This window comes from Staurois parvus, unplaced genomic scaffold (genome assembly GCF_062004578.1).
Source record: "Staurois parvus isolate SC_StPar_1 unplaced genomic scaffold, SC_StPar_1.0 ptg002113l, whole genome shotgun sequence".
Taxonomy (NCBI): Eukaryota; Metazoa; Chordata; class Amphibia; order Anura; family Ranidae; genus Staurois; species Staurois parvus.
In genome coordinates, this window is record NW_028319909.1 from 1,995,477 (window position 1) to 2,007,528 (window position 12,052).

At 41.9% G+C, this 12,052-nt stretch overlaps 1 protein-coding gene across 2 annotated transcripts in view; it reads right to left on the reverse strand.

Annotated features, from left to right (window-relative positions):
* Positions 1-428: 428 nt before the first annotated feature.
* The window catches only part of LOC149432715 (sialic acid-binding Ig-like lectin 12), a 42,948-nt gene continuing 31,324 nt past the window's right edge, over positions 429-12,052 (reverse strand). The window contains exons 9-12 of one of the 2 annotated variants that reach the window (XM_089664980.1): positions 10,952-11,312; positions 9,521-9,640; positions 5,662-5,778; positions 429-870 (exon numbers count right to left, since the gene is read on the reverse strand). In XM_089664980.1, coding sequence (XP_089521106.1) covers positions 5,683-5,778; positions 9,521-9,640; positions 10,952-11,312 — 577 coding nt within the window. In that variant the 3' untranslated portion in view covers positions 429-870; positions 5,662-5,682. Of the gene's footprint in view, positions 871-5,613; positions 5,779-9,520; positions 9,641-10,951; positions 11,313-12,052 lie in introns of those variants that run through there. The other variant, XM_089664979.1, reaches the window with a different exon arrangement.

A 12,052-nucleotide genomic window follows, 5' to 3' on the forward strand; every position in this document is an offset into this window, starting at 1 on the left:
CCACCGGCTAGGATTGTGGGAAAGAGGCCCTTGTCCCCATCAACATCCCTATTTTGAGCACTCAATCATTCCTTACGCAAAATTTCGCTCAAAGTCTCCAGACCACGCCACCAAGTTATGAATTACTCGTGACTTCCAGTGTTGTGGAAAAATTTGACTGGCGGCTATCAGGCAATAACTCAGAATAGACTGTTTCACAGATCTCATTGTGCTCAAAATCATGTTTAACAGTGCTGCTTGAGGGGTATTGTGGTATAGATGTTAAAAATTGGGTCCCGTAGTCATTTGATGGGTGGCTAGCTCCACCAAATATGAATATAAGTGCCTCCAACACCTGCAGATATTAGGTGACACTTTAATCACAAAGTCATTCTGCAATTTTTTACAGGAAGCACAATATAGAGGGTGTCATGATATACTCATATTACTTCTTTATTTTAATAAGTTCTTTATTTGTACAGAATGCCATACAGTATACAATTATACAGAGTATAAGAGTGAGACATACAGTATATATATATATATATATATATATATATATATATATATATACTGTATGTAGAGACACATATATATATATACAAATTGCTGACAAAACACGAATAAGTCATTACTTTATCAATGTAGTATAATGTCATCACACAATACGGCTATATGCTATATATATATATATATATATATATATACGGTATATATATATACAGTGTATATATATATATATATATATATACAGTGTATATATATATATATATATATATATATATATATATATGATATATGCGTGCGGTGTAGACTTTATGGGGGGGTTCTACGTATCTTTCATGATCCTATTGACATATTTCTATAAATGGTGTCTGGTCCCTCATCAACCTATGAAGAAGAAAAAAAAAAACGTATTAACCAAATACATAAATGTTTAGCATGTAGACTCCATGCACAATAGGAACATTAAAACGACGTAAAAACGCTGGATAAAGAAAAAACACTTTTCAGTTTTTGTGCTGGTGTTTTGCCGGCGTTCAGCAGTAAATAGCAGGTTGTTAAGGAGCGGGATTCCCCGCTGACAGCTTCATGCCTGTGCGGGGGTTCTCCCTAATCCTTACCAGGCCCTTTAGGTTTGGTACGGATTTTAAAAGGAACCCCACACCATATTTTATTTTTTAAAACAGAATGGGGTCCCCCCCCCAAATCCCTACCAGACCCTTAGCTCTGGTATGGATTTTGAGGGAAACACCGCACCTATTAGGCATGGGGTCACCCCTAAAATCTATAACAGACCCTTAGGTCTGATATGGATTTTGAGGGGAACACTATGGCAAAAAAAAGCCTAGGTCCTCAAAATCTATACTAGACCCTTATTCGAGCTTGCAGCCCATCAGGCTAGGAAGGGGGGGGATGAGCGATTTTAAGGGCTTCCACAGGCCAAATTTTTTTCAAAAAACAGAGTGGGATCCCGCCCAAAATCCATACCAGACCCTTAGGTCTTTTGAGGGGAACTCCACACCAAATTTTGTTTAAATAATAGTGTGGAGTCCCCCCCAAAAGATATACCAAACCCTTAGGCCTGGTATGAAATTTGAGGGGAACCTAACATCAAAAAAAAAAAAAAATATATATATATATATATATATATATTCTTCAGATTTTTTTAAACATATAAAAAGGCATTTTAACATATATTTTTACATATATTTGCATGAACTGGATGGACTTTTTGTCTTTTTTTCAGACAGACAAACTATGTAAACTATGCATTCCAAAAATGTAGATTTGTATTTTTAAAGACATACAGCATATTTAAAATGTATTTTGAAAAATATTTTTCATATATTTTGTAATAAAAACGCATTTCAACATGCAGTGTGTATGTATATATATATATATATATATATATATATATATATATATATATGTATATAGATTTATTTATTGAAATATATTTTGAAATATATTGATTATTGCCAAAATTGTAGTATTCCAAATATATGGCAATATTTAAATATATTTCAAATATATTTTTCCTCCATGTGGGAAAGAAGGATGCCTGACCATCAGGTTACTTCCTCCTCCACTGCCTTGTGGGGGGGGGGGGGTCTCTCTTCGAAAGAGCCCTCCACCCAGTCCTCATTGGTTGGCTTTGTCTGATCATGAGGAGTGGGGTCCATTGTTGGGCCTTTTGACTAGCATGCCTTGCCCTTCTCAGGAGTCTTGTGCCCCAAGAAGATAGGGGGGGACCAAAGACAAGCACTTGTTTACTTTTTTGTGTGCGTTCATGTGCACTTTTAGGTTCATTTTTTTGCTTTTTTTGCACTGCAGTTCAGGCTTGAAAAGAACAGCAAAAAATCTTATTGACCAACTCGGTAAGATTTTAAAAGACACTCTTATGCTTTACAAGGGGTGGAAAGAAAGTGAGTAAGGGAGATCGCTTTTTACCATTCCTTAAAATCACAGTCTGTCTCCAAGTTTGAAAAGGCAATGGGGTGGCCGATATACTGCTCAAGAAAATTTATATATTGTATATCAGGGCTTGAAAAAGCCGCTCTCCCGCTCGCAAATGCGAGGAGACATTCTTTAACGGGAAGCGGTGAGCACAGACGATGGAGCGGCTGCACTCCAAGCCTCATTGTGAAGCTGAGTTCCGGTTTCCAACTTCCGGTTTCCGGCTTCTGCGGCACAGCCACTGAGGGGACAGGTGCAGGAGAGGTCCGCTCTCCTCCGCTGAGAGGAGACACCCTCTCCACCGCCGCGGGGGACTCAAGGAGTAAGTACTGTATACACTTCATATTACTATAATGGAGTACAGGGGAGGGGGATATACATTACTGTATACATGTCATATCACCATAATGGTGTACAGGGGAGGGGGATATACATTACTGTATACATGTCATATCACTATATTGGAGTACAGAGGAGGGGGATATACATTACTGTATACATGTCATATCACTATATTGGAGTACAGGGGAGGGGGATATACATTACTGTATACACGTCATATCACTATAATGGAGTACAGGGGAGGGGGGATATACATTACTGTATACATGTCATATCACTATAATGGAGTACAGGGGAGGGGGATATACATTACTGTATACACATCATATCACTATATTGGAGTACAGGGGAGGGGGATATACATTACTGTATACACGTCATATCGCTATAATGGAGTACAGGGGAGGGGGGGATATACATTACTGTATACACGTCATATCACTATAATGGAGTACAGGGGAGGGGAATATACATTACTGTATACATGTCATATCACTATAATGGAGTACAGGGGAGGGGGGATATACATTACTGTATACACATCATATCACTATAATGGAGTACAGGGGAGGGGGATATACATTACTGTATACATGTCATATCACTATAATGGAGTACAGGGGAGGGGGGGATATACATTACTGTATACATGTCATATCACTATAATGGAGTACAGGGGAGGGGGATATACATTACTGTATACACGTCATATCACTATAATGGAGTACAGGGGAGGGGGGGATATACATTACTGTATACATGTCATATCACTATAATGGAGTACAGGGGAGGGGGGATATACATTACTGTATACACATCATATTACTATAATGGAGTACAGGGGAGGGGGATATACATTACTGTATACATGTCATATCACTATAATGGAGTACAGGGGAGGGGGATATACATTACTGTATACATGTCATATCACTATATTGGAGTACAGGGGAGGGGGATATACATTACTGTATACACGTCATATCGCTATAATGGAGTACAGGGGAGGGGGATATACATTACTGTATACATGTCATATCACTATAATGGAGTACAGGGGAGGGGGGGATATACATTACTGTATACATGTCATATCACTATATTGGAGTACAGGGGAGGGGGATATACATTACTGTATACACATCATATCACTATATTGGAGTACAGGGGAGGGGGATATACATTACTGTATACACGTCATATCGCTATAATGGAGTACAGGGGAGGGGGGGATATACATTACTGTATACACGTCATATCACTATAATGGAGTACAGGGGAGGGGGATATACATTACTGTATACATGTCATATCACTATAATGGAGTACAGGGGAGGGGGAATATACATTACTGTATACACATCATATCACTATAATGGAGTACAGGGGAGGGGGGGATATACATTACTGTATACACGTCATATCACTATAATGGAGTACAGGGAGGGGGGGATATACATTACTGTATACATGTCATATCACTATAATGGAGTACAGGGGAGGGGGGATATACATTACTGTATACACATCATATCACTATAATGGAGTACAGGGGAGGGGGGGATATACATTACTGTATACATGTCATATCACTATAATGGAGTACAGGGGAGGGGGATATACATTACTGTATACACGTCATATCACTATAATGGAGTACAGGGGAGGGGGGGATATACATTACTGTATACATGTCATATCACTATAATGGAGTACAGGGGAGGGGGGATATACATTACTGTATACACATCATATCACTATAATGGAGTACAGGGGAGGGGGATATACATTACTGTATACATGTCATATCACTATAATGGAGTACAGGGGAGGGGGAATATACATTACTGTATACATGTCATATCACTATAATGGAGTACAGGGGAGGGGGATATACATTACTGTATACATGTCATATCACTATAATGGAGTACAGGGGAGGGGGATATACATTACTGTATACATGTCATATCACTATAATGGAGTACAGGGGAGGGGGGATATACATTACTGTATACACGTCATATCACTATAATGGAGTACAGGGGAGGGGGGGATATACATTACTGTATACATGTCATATCACTATAATGGAGTACAGGGGAGGGGGGATATACATTACTGTATACACATCATATTACTATAATGGAGTACAGGGGAGGGGGATATACATTACTGTATACATGTCATATCACTATAATGGAGTACAGGGGAGGGGGATATACATTACTGTATACAGTTTTATATTTTGGACTCTTTATTCCAAAGAATAATGTAATTTGATAAGCTTTAACGGGGGGTGGTTGGGGGCAGGGCTAGGGCAGGGTTGGGGGATGGGCTGGGGGTGGGGTTGGAGGCAGACCAGGGCAAGGTTGGGTGGGGCAACTGGTGGAGAGTAAGGTTTGTGCCTGGCTAGTAGGTCTAGACTCGAAATTTTAAGCCCTGCATTGTATATATATATTTTACAAAGGTGGTTGGGACCAGGGGTGGACTGACCATTTGGAAACTCAGGCACTGCCCGAGGGCCCAGGGTCAGTAGGGGGCCCCATGACATGCCCCTGGTACCTTTTTCAAAGGCTTTTTTGAGTTTGGGCAAGGACACATGGTCCCCATGATCCCCTATTGCCCGGGGGCCCCATGAGTTGTCAGTCCGCCCCTAGTTGGGACCGAGTACAAAGTTGTTCAAATGACATCAAGTTTCAGCCTTGAGGGAAGGATCCATATAGGATCCTTAACAATTGTGGATGTAGAAACCAGGTAGAGCTCCTGCTTTGACCACAAGAGTAGAGTATGTTAGCCGATAGCATCCGTGATGAATACTGAACACTACACTCTATGTATGAAGGTTTTATTGTGCATTTCCAATCCACCGAAGCATACTTGAGATATCTTCAGGAAAACTCATGTGTTGGCATAAACAGACTCTTCTTCAAAATAAACAAGCTCCTTTTCGAAATTCAAATAAAGATTCTTGGGTTCAAAACTGGACTCTTTTTCCTACCAAAAGAAAAAGAAAAGAATGTATTTCAATATACCTATCACAAATTCAAAGTAAATTGAGGTTGGGGTGACGGATGCACTCCTACTGTACAATTGTGAGCATTTTATCCTTAGTGCTGAAAAATGCACTGTGTTTGTGAGCGAATTTACTTCCAGTCCGGACACTTTTACCCTCTTCCTGACCAGGGCAATTTTCAGCTTTCAGCGCTATCACATTAAATGACAATTGCGCTGTCATGCAACACTGTACCCAAATGAATTTTTTACCATTTTTTTGAGACAGATAAAGCTTTATTTTGGTGGTATTTATTCACCGCTGGGATTTTTATTTTTTTTGCTATGTAAATGGAAAAGTCCCAAAATTTTGAAAAAAAGTGTTTTATTTTGCAAATAAATAATATTCCGTCATAAATCTTGGCCAAAATGTATTCTGTTATCTTTTTAGTAAAAAAAAAAAATCCAAATGAGTTTATAACCAAAAATTATAATTTTTAAACATTTTTTTTTTATTTTAATTTTATTTTTTTATATTATTATTTTTTATTTATTTTTTTTTTTTTTACATACTGTCACCCTAGCAGTACAGTGTCACCATGGTGACACTGCACTACTTGTGGGGGGTGATGAAGATTTTTTTTTTTTTTTTACACTATTTGCTTTTACACCTACCGTATTTTTCGCTCCATAAGACGCACCTGACCATAAGACGCACCTAGGTTTTAGAGGTGAAAAACAAGAAAAAATAATATTCTGAACCAATGGACTGCAGTCACAGTACAGGGGATGACCAGAGACTGCGGACATAGTACAGGAGATGACCAGAGACTGCGGACATAGTACAGGAGATGACCAGAGACTGCGGACACAGTACAGGAGATGACCAGAGACTGCGGACACAGTACAGGAGATGACCAGAGACTGCGGACATAGTACAGGAGATGACCAGAGACTGCGGACAGTACAGGAGATGACCAGAGACTGCAGACACAGTACAGGGGATGACCAAGAGACTGCGGACACAGTACAGGAGATGACCAGAGACTGCAGACATAGTGCAGGAGATGACCAGAGACTGCGGACATAGTACAGAAGATGACCAGAGACTGCGGACAGTACAGGAGATGACCAGAGACTGCGGACACAGTGCAGGAGATGACCAGAGACTGCAGACATAGTACAGGAGATGACCAGAGACTGCGGACACAGTACAGGAGATGACCAGAGACTGCGGACACAGTACAGGAGATGACCAGAGACTGCGGACACAGTGCAGGGGATGACCAGAGACTGCAGACACAGTGCAGGAGATGACCAGAGACTGCGGACACAGCACAGGGGATGACCAGAGACTGCGGACACAGTGCAGGAGATGACCAGAGACTGCGGACACAGTACAGGAGATGACCAGAGACTGCGGACACAGTGCAGGGGATGACCAGAGACTGCGGACACAGTGCAGGGGATGACCAGAGACTGCGGACAGTGCAGGGAATGACCAGAGACTGCGGACAGTGCAGGGGATGACCAGAGACTGCGGACAGTACAGGGATGACCAGAGACTGCTGACCTTTGGGGAGGGAGGGGGAGTGGGTACCTGAATTTGACAGGTACCCGCTCCCACTTCTGCGGAGTTGCCTTCCCTCTTCTTCCCGGGCCGGCTTCTGTGACAGCCGGGTGCCCACTGCGCATGTGCGAGAAGCGCTGCGCTTTGTGAATGGCCCGGCGCCTTCTGGGACCTGTCATGTGTCCCAGAAGACACCGGATCATTCACAAAGCGCAGCGCTTCTCGCACATGCGCAGTGGGCACCCGGCTGTCACAGAAGCCGTCGCGGGAAGACTGCAGCGCTGGAGTGAGGAACAGGTAAGGCCCTGCAGGAGAGAACAGCTGAGCGGCCGGCCCGGTATTCTGACATGGTGGTGGCAAAAATACCGGACCGGCCGCTTTATATTCGCTCCATAAGACGCACTGACATTTCCCCCCCTTTTTTTGGGGGAAAAAAGTGCGTCTTATGGAGCGAAAAATACGGTATATAGGATGTAAAAGCAATCATTTCTCTTTCTCTCTGTGTACATTCTTGCACTCATTGAAAAGTACTGAGTCAGCTGTGAGTGGTCACAGCTTGTCACATGATACAAGGCTGTTGTGAACAGCCTTGTACCATGTGACCTCTGTGATCATTCACAGATTTCACACGTAGTAAGCAATGATGTCACATGTCACATGAAGTGACATCTTGCTTACTACTTTGCCTGTGATCACTGATTGGCCAATCAGTGATCACATGATCGGGACCTCGTACAGAGGTCCCGTCCAATGATCGGTGTTTCACTGTGTCCGGAGGACACAGCGGGCACTGGATCGCGGTGCTGTGCGCTCCCGGGAAGCGCGCACAAACAGGGTGCGGGGAGGCCGTTTATAAACGGCCACCCGACCCTGCAGTGCCACCGTCCGGCCGTTTATATGCAACGGCCGGTCGGGAAGGGGTTAAACAGCTTCACGCCAACTGTACGCAAATATTCAACCCCACTGGACTGGGCATTTTTTCTGTGGGGCCACATATTTGCGTACCTGTCTTTGTGCTGGGAGCGCTCTACAGAGACTGGGGTCTCATTGAGAGCCTAGGGTCCTGTAATAATGATGGGGACCAGGAACCCATTTCTCCCATTTCTGGGTCACCTGATCGCTGTGAAAGCCTCTGATTGGCTATCATAGTGATCAGTCACTGTGTAAACTGCCCTTTTGTTTTATCTCTCTGAATGAAGGAGATAGATGTATCTCTGAAAAAAAAAAAGTGTTTGTAGAAAAAAAATAAAAATAAATACAATTTAAAAATTAAATGAAAATACCTAGATCAAGGTCAGTGCCAGGGTTAGTGTTTGGGTCAAAGTCAGGGTCAAGATCAGGGGTCAGGATCAGGGGATTTTTTATTTTTCGGGTCAGGATTTTTTTTTTTGAATTAGCATCAGTTAGTGTCTGTGTCAGAGTATTTTAGGCAGGATAAAAAAAAGAAAAATGTACACTATTGTTCTGGGCCGTACTATGGGTACAAACAACAACTAACAACTAATGTGGTATTGCTGCGATAGTCAGGAGTAGGAGAATTTATTTTGGGCTATTCTTTGGTGGTAGGTGTAGTAGCAAAAAATATACAGCTACATTAAAAAATATATTTTTTATTATTTTGTACCAGTTTTCTTTTGAGAAAAAAAAATCAGGAGAAAAGTATTACCATTTACCATCAAATTAAAGCCCAATTTGTCCTGAAAAAGTCAAAGTATAATCCACCTGGATGTACAAAGTAGTTGTAATGATATGGACGGTTTTACTAACACATGTCAATGTTTCAAAATTGTGCTTAGGCATTAGGATTTATTTTACCCAGGGGCGGACTGACCATTTGGAAACTCAGGCACTGCCCGTGGGCCCGGGGTCAGTAGGGGGCCCCATGAGATGCCCCTGGTACCTTTTTCATAGGTTTTTTTGAGTTTGGGCAAGGACACAGGGGCCCGTTGATCCCCTATTGCACAGGGGCCCCATGAGTTGTCAGTCCACCCCTAGTTTTACCCTTAAGCGCAAAGGGGGTAAAGCATTTGTAAAGGCTAGAAATGTTTACCTTAACCCCCCTGGCGGTATTCCCGAGTGTACCTCGGGGTTAACTTTCAGTACCAGAAGCGGTAACCCCGAGCTACACTCAGGAATACAATGCAGCGCTTCTCAAGTGATCCCTGTATCACTTACTTTGTCCTGCATTCCCGCGATGTCCCCCCTGCAGCGTCCCCGGCCATCTCCTCTGGCAGATGCCTTCATCTGTCTTCTGGGTTCCGTTCCCTGCGAGCTTCGGGACGTATGGGGACGGAACTGGCGGGAAATTAAAAAATGTCAAAATGTGACATTCACTAAATACACTAAAATCTGATAGTATTCCATTCCTGTATCAACCCATTTCACATACATTTTCTCCCGAGTGCTTTGTCCGGCGCCCTGCCTGCATTTTTACTGTTCTTTCTGCCTGGAAACTGAGAAACGTCCATGGCGTCCAAAAAGCGTCCCTTTAGGTCAAAAGCGGTTTTAGACCGGCTAGAGAACAGCGATAGTAAATTAGAACCACTTGCAGAATTCAGTGATAATGATTTGTGGGGGAAATTCGTCATCAGACACTGAAAAAAATTTTGCAACTGAACTCAGCGATGTGCGAACTTGGCGCTCTATTTCAAATTTCAGTGTTTTTTGTTTGATTACATTATTAAATAAATTTTTTTATTATTATTATATTATTATTTTTATGATTATTTATTATATTATAATTTATGATTTCATGTTTCAAATTTTATCATACCCGGGATGTTTACTAGACTCTTGTTCGGACAGATTTCAGTGACTTATTCCTAAAAATTACAGGCCTATAATAAAAAAACAACAAATTTCCATTGAAAATAACGTACCACTTTGAGCACAGAAATACTGACATAATCAGACCGCTAGGAAGGTTAATGCATTCCCTGCATTAAGTTAAAAAATGTCCAAGTAGCAGTATTGCCCCCTCACCTCCTACGAGTTCTCACTTGATCCAGTGCTAAGCCCATGTAGGGTGTAGATCTACTCACTCAGTCTTCTGTCTGTGAGCTGATGGGTTGGATGCTGATCTCAGGCCTTCTGCTGGTCCACTCTTTTCCTACTGAGCAGGTGGTTCTGGGAGCCGATAAGGTCCTGAGTTTTACTCCCTTCCAGCACCACTGCCTGTAGGTGAGCCCCTTCCAAACCGGGCCCCCTCCCAGGCACCTCATCCTTCTCTCTCCATTCTTCCACCCGAGCTCTCCCACATTTAAGGGCTGCCCTGGTCCCATGCCAAGCCTCCTGCTTGAGGATTGGCCAAAGTACTCTGAGTGTGCAGGCCAGCTACTCCTCACCTCTGCCCACTGCTTCTCAAATCTTTTCCAAGATGCTAGAGCAGGGGAAGGTATCAGGGAACTGACCTGCAGAGCCTCTCATCCCTGACCCAAATTTGACCCTGCTGACTATTTCTCCAGGCTTCTGCTTAGATTTTCTAACTAACAATCAGCAACCAACTCTCCTTGGTTATCTAGAGGGGTGCTACAAAAGTAAAAAAACATTTTACCCTTACAACCACTTCACATATTAAAAAATAAGATCTAATAACATTAACTTCACCTCTTTAGCAATGATGGCAAATTCAGTGCTTCCATACAAAGAGTCTGGTTCGGTGTTTCCATACAAAGAGTCTGGTTCGGTGTTTCCATACAAAGAGTCTGGTTCGGTGTTTCCATACAAAGAGTCTGGTTCGGTGTCTCCATACAAGGAGTCTGGTTCGGTGTTTCCATACAAAGAGTCTGGTTCGGTGTTTCCATACAAAGAGTCTGGTTCGGTGTTTCCATACAAAGAGTCTGGTTCGGTGTTTCCATACAAAGAGTCTGGTTCGGTGTCTCCATACAAGGAGTCTGGTTTATGTTCATACTGGTTGTTTGTAAAAGTGGAATCCTCAGTTTTAATTTTTTCCTCAGTTTTCTTCATCCTAAAAGTTTAAAAATATACTAATGAATGGTATTAAAATTATGAATTAAACTTTAGTAACCTCAAAGGAACTTGCAAGAAACCTTTCACAAGACATTGTAACATTGGTAAATGTTCATGTTGAGGGCAAGTGGTTGATGACCAGAGTGGAGAGAGAAAGGTGTGGATTAGGGACATTCTCTGTGCAGTTCTATTTCTGTAGACATGGGATGACTGCTTTGGCTCTCTGGTGGCTCCCATTTTCCATTATTTTGGCCACTCCTCCCCTCACCTTTTTCCCCTCTCTTTCTTCTTCCATCTCTTCCTATTTTCCACACAAACCTAGTAGAAGACTTCCCCACCCCATTTTGTCCCATATTTGTGGTTCCTATTATAGGGATTTTCAACCCTAGATCCTTTTTTTTAGTTTGTTCTTTCCTATTCTCTCCTTTGGTCATTTGTTTCTTGTTGTTTTTGTTGTTTAAATTAAATTTTCATTACACAAGATGGTTCTATCCAATTGATGGATATTCTCTTTTGTAGTATAGATGGATAAAAACAGCAAATTGTCTTTATTACTATAGATTTCTTTATGAAGCACATGACCAACCACAGTATATCTATGCTATGTCTCTGTAATAAGACAATGGGATTTATTTGCTAAAGCTGCATGGTGCAAAATCAGATGCAGATCTGCACAGAAACCAATCAGCTTCTAGGTTTTATTGTCAAAGCTTAATTGAACAAGCCAAAGTTAGAAGC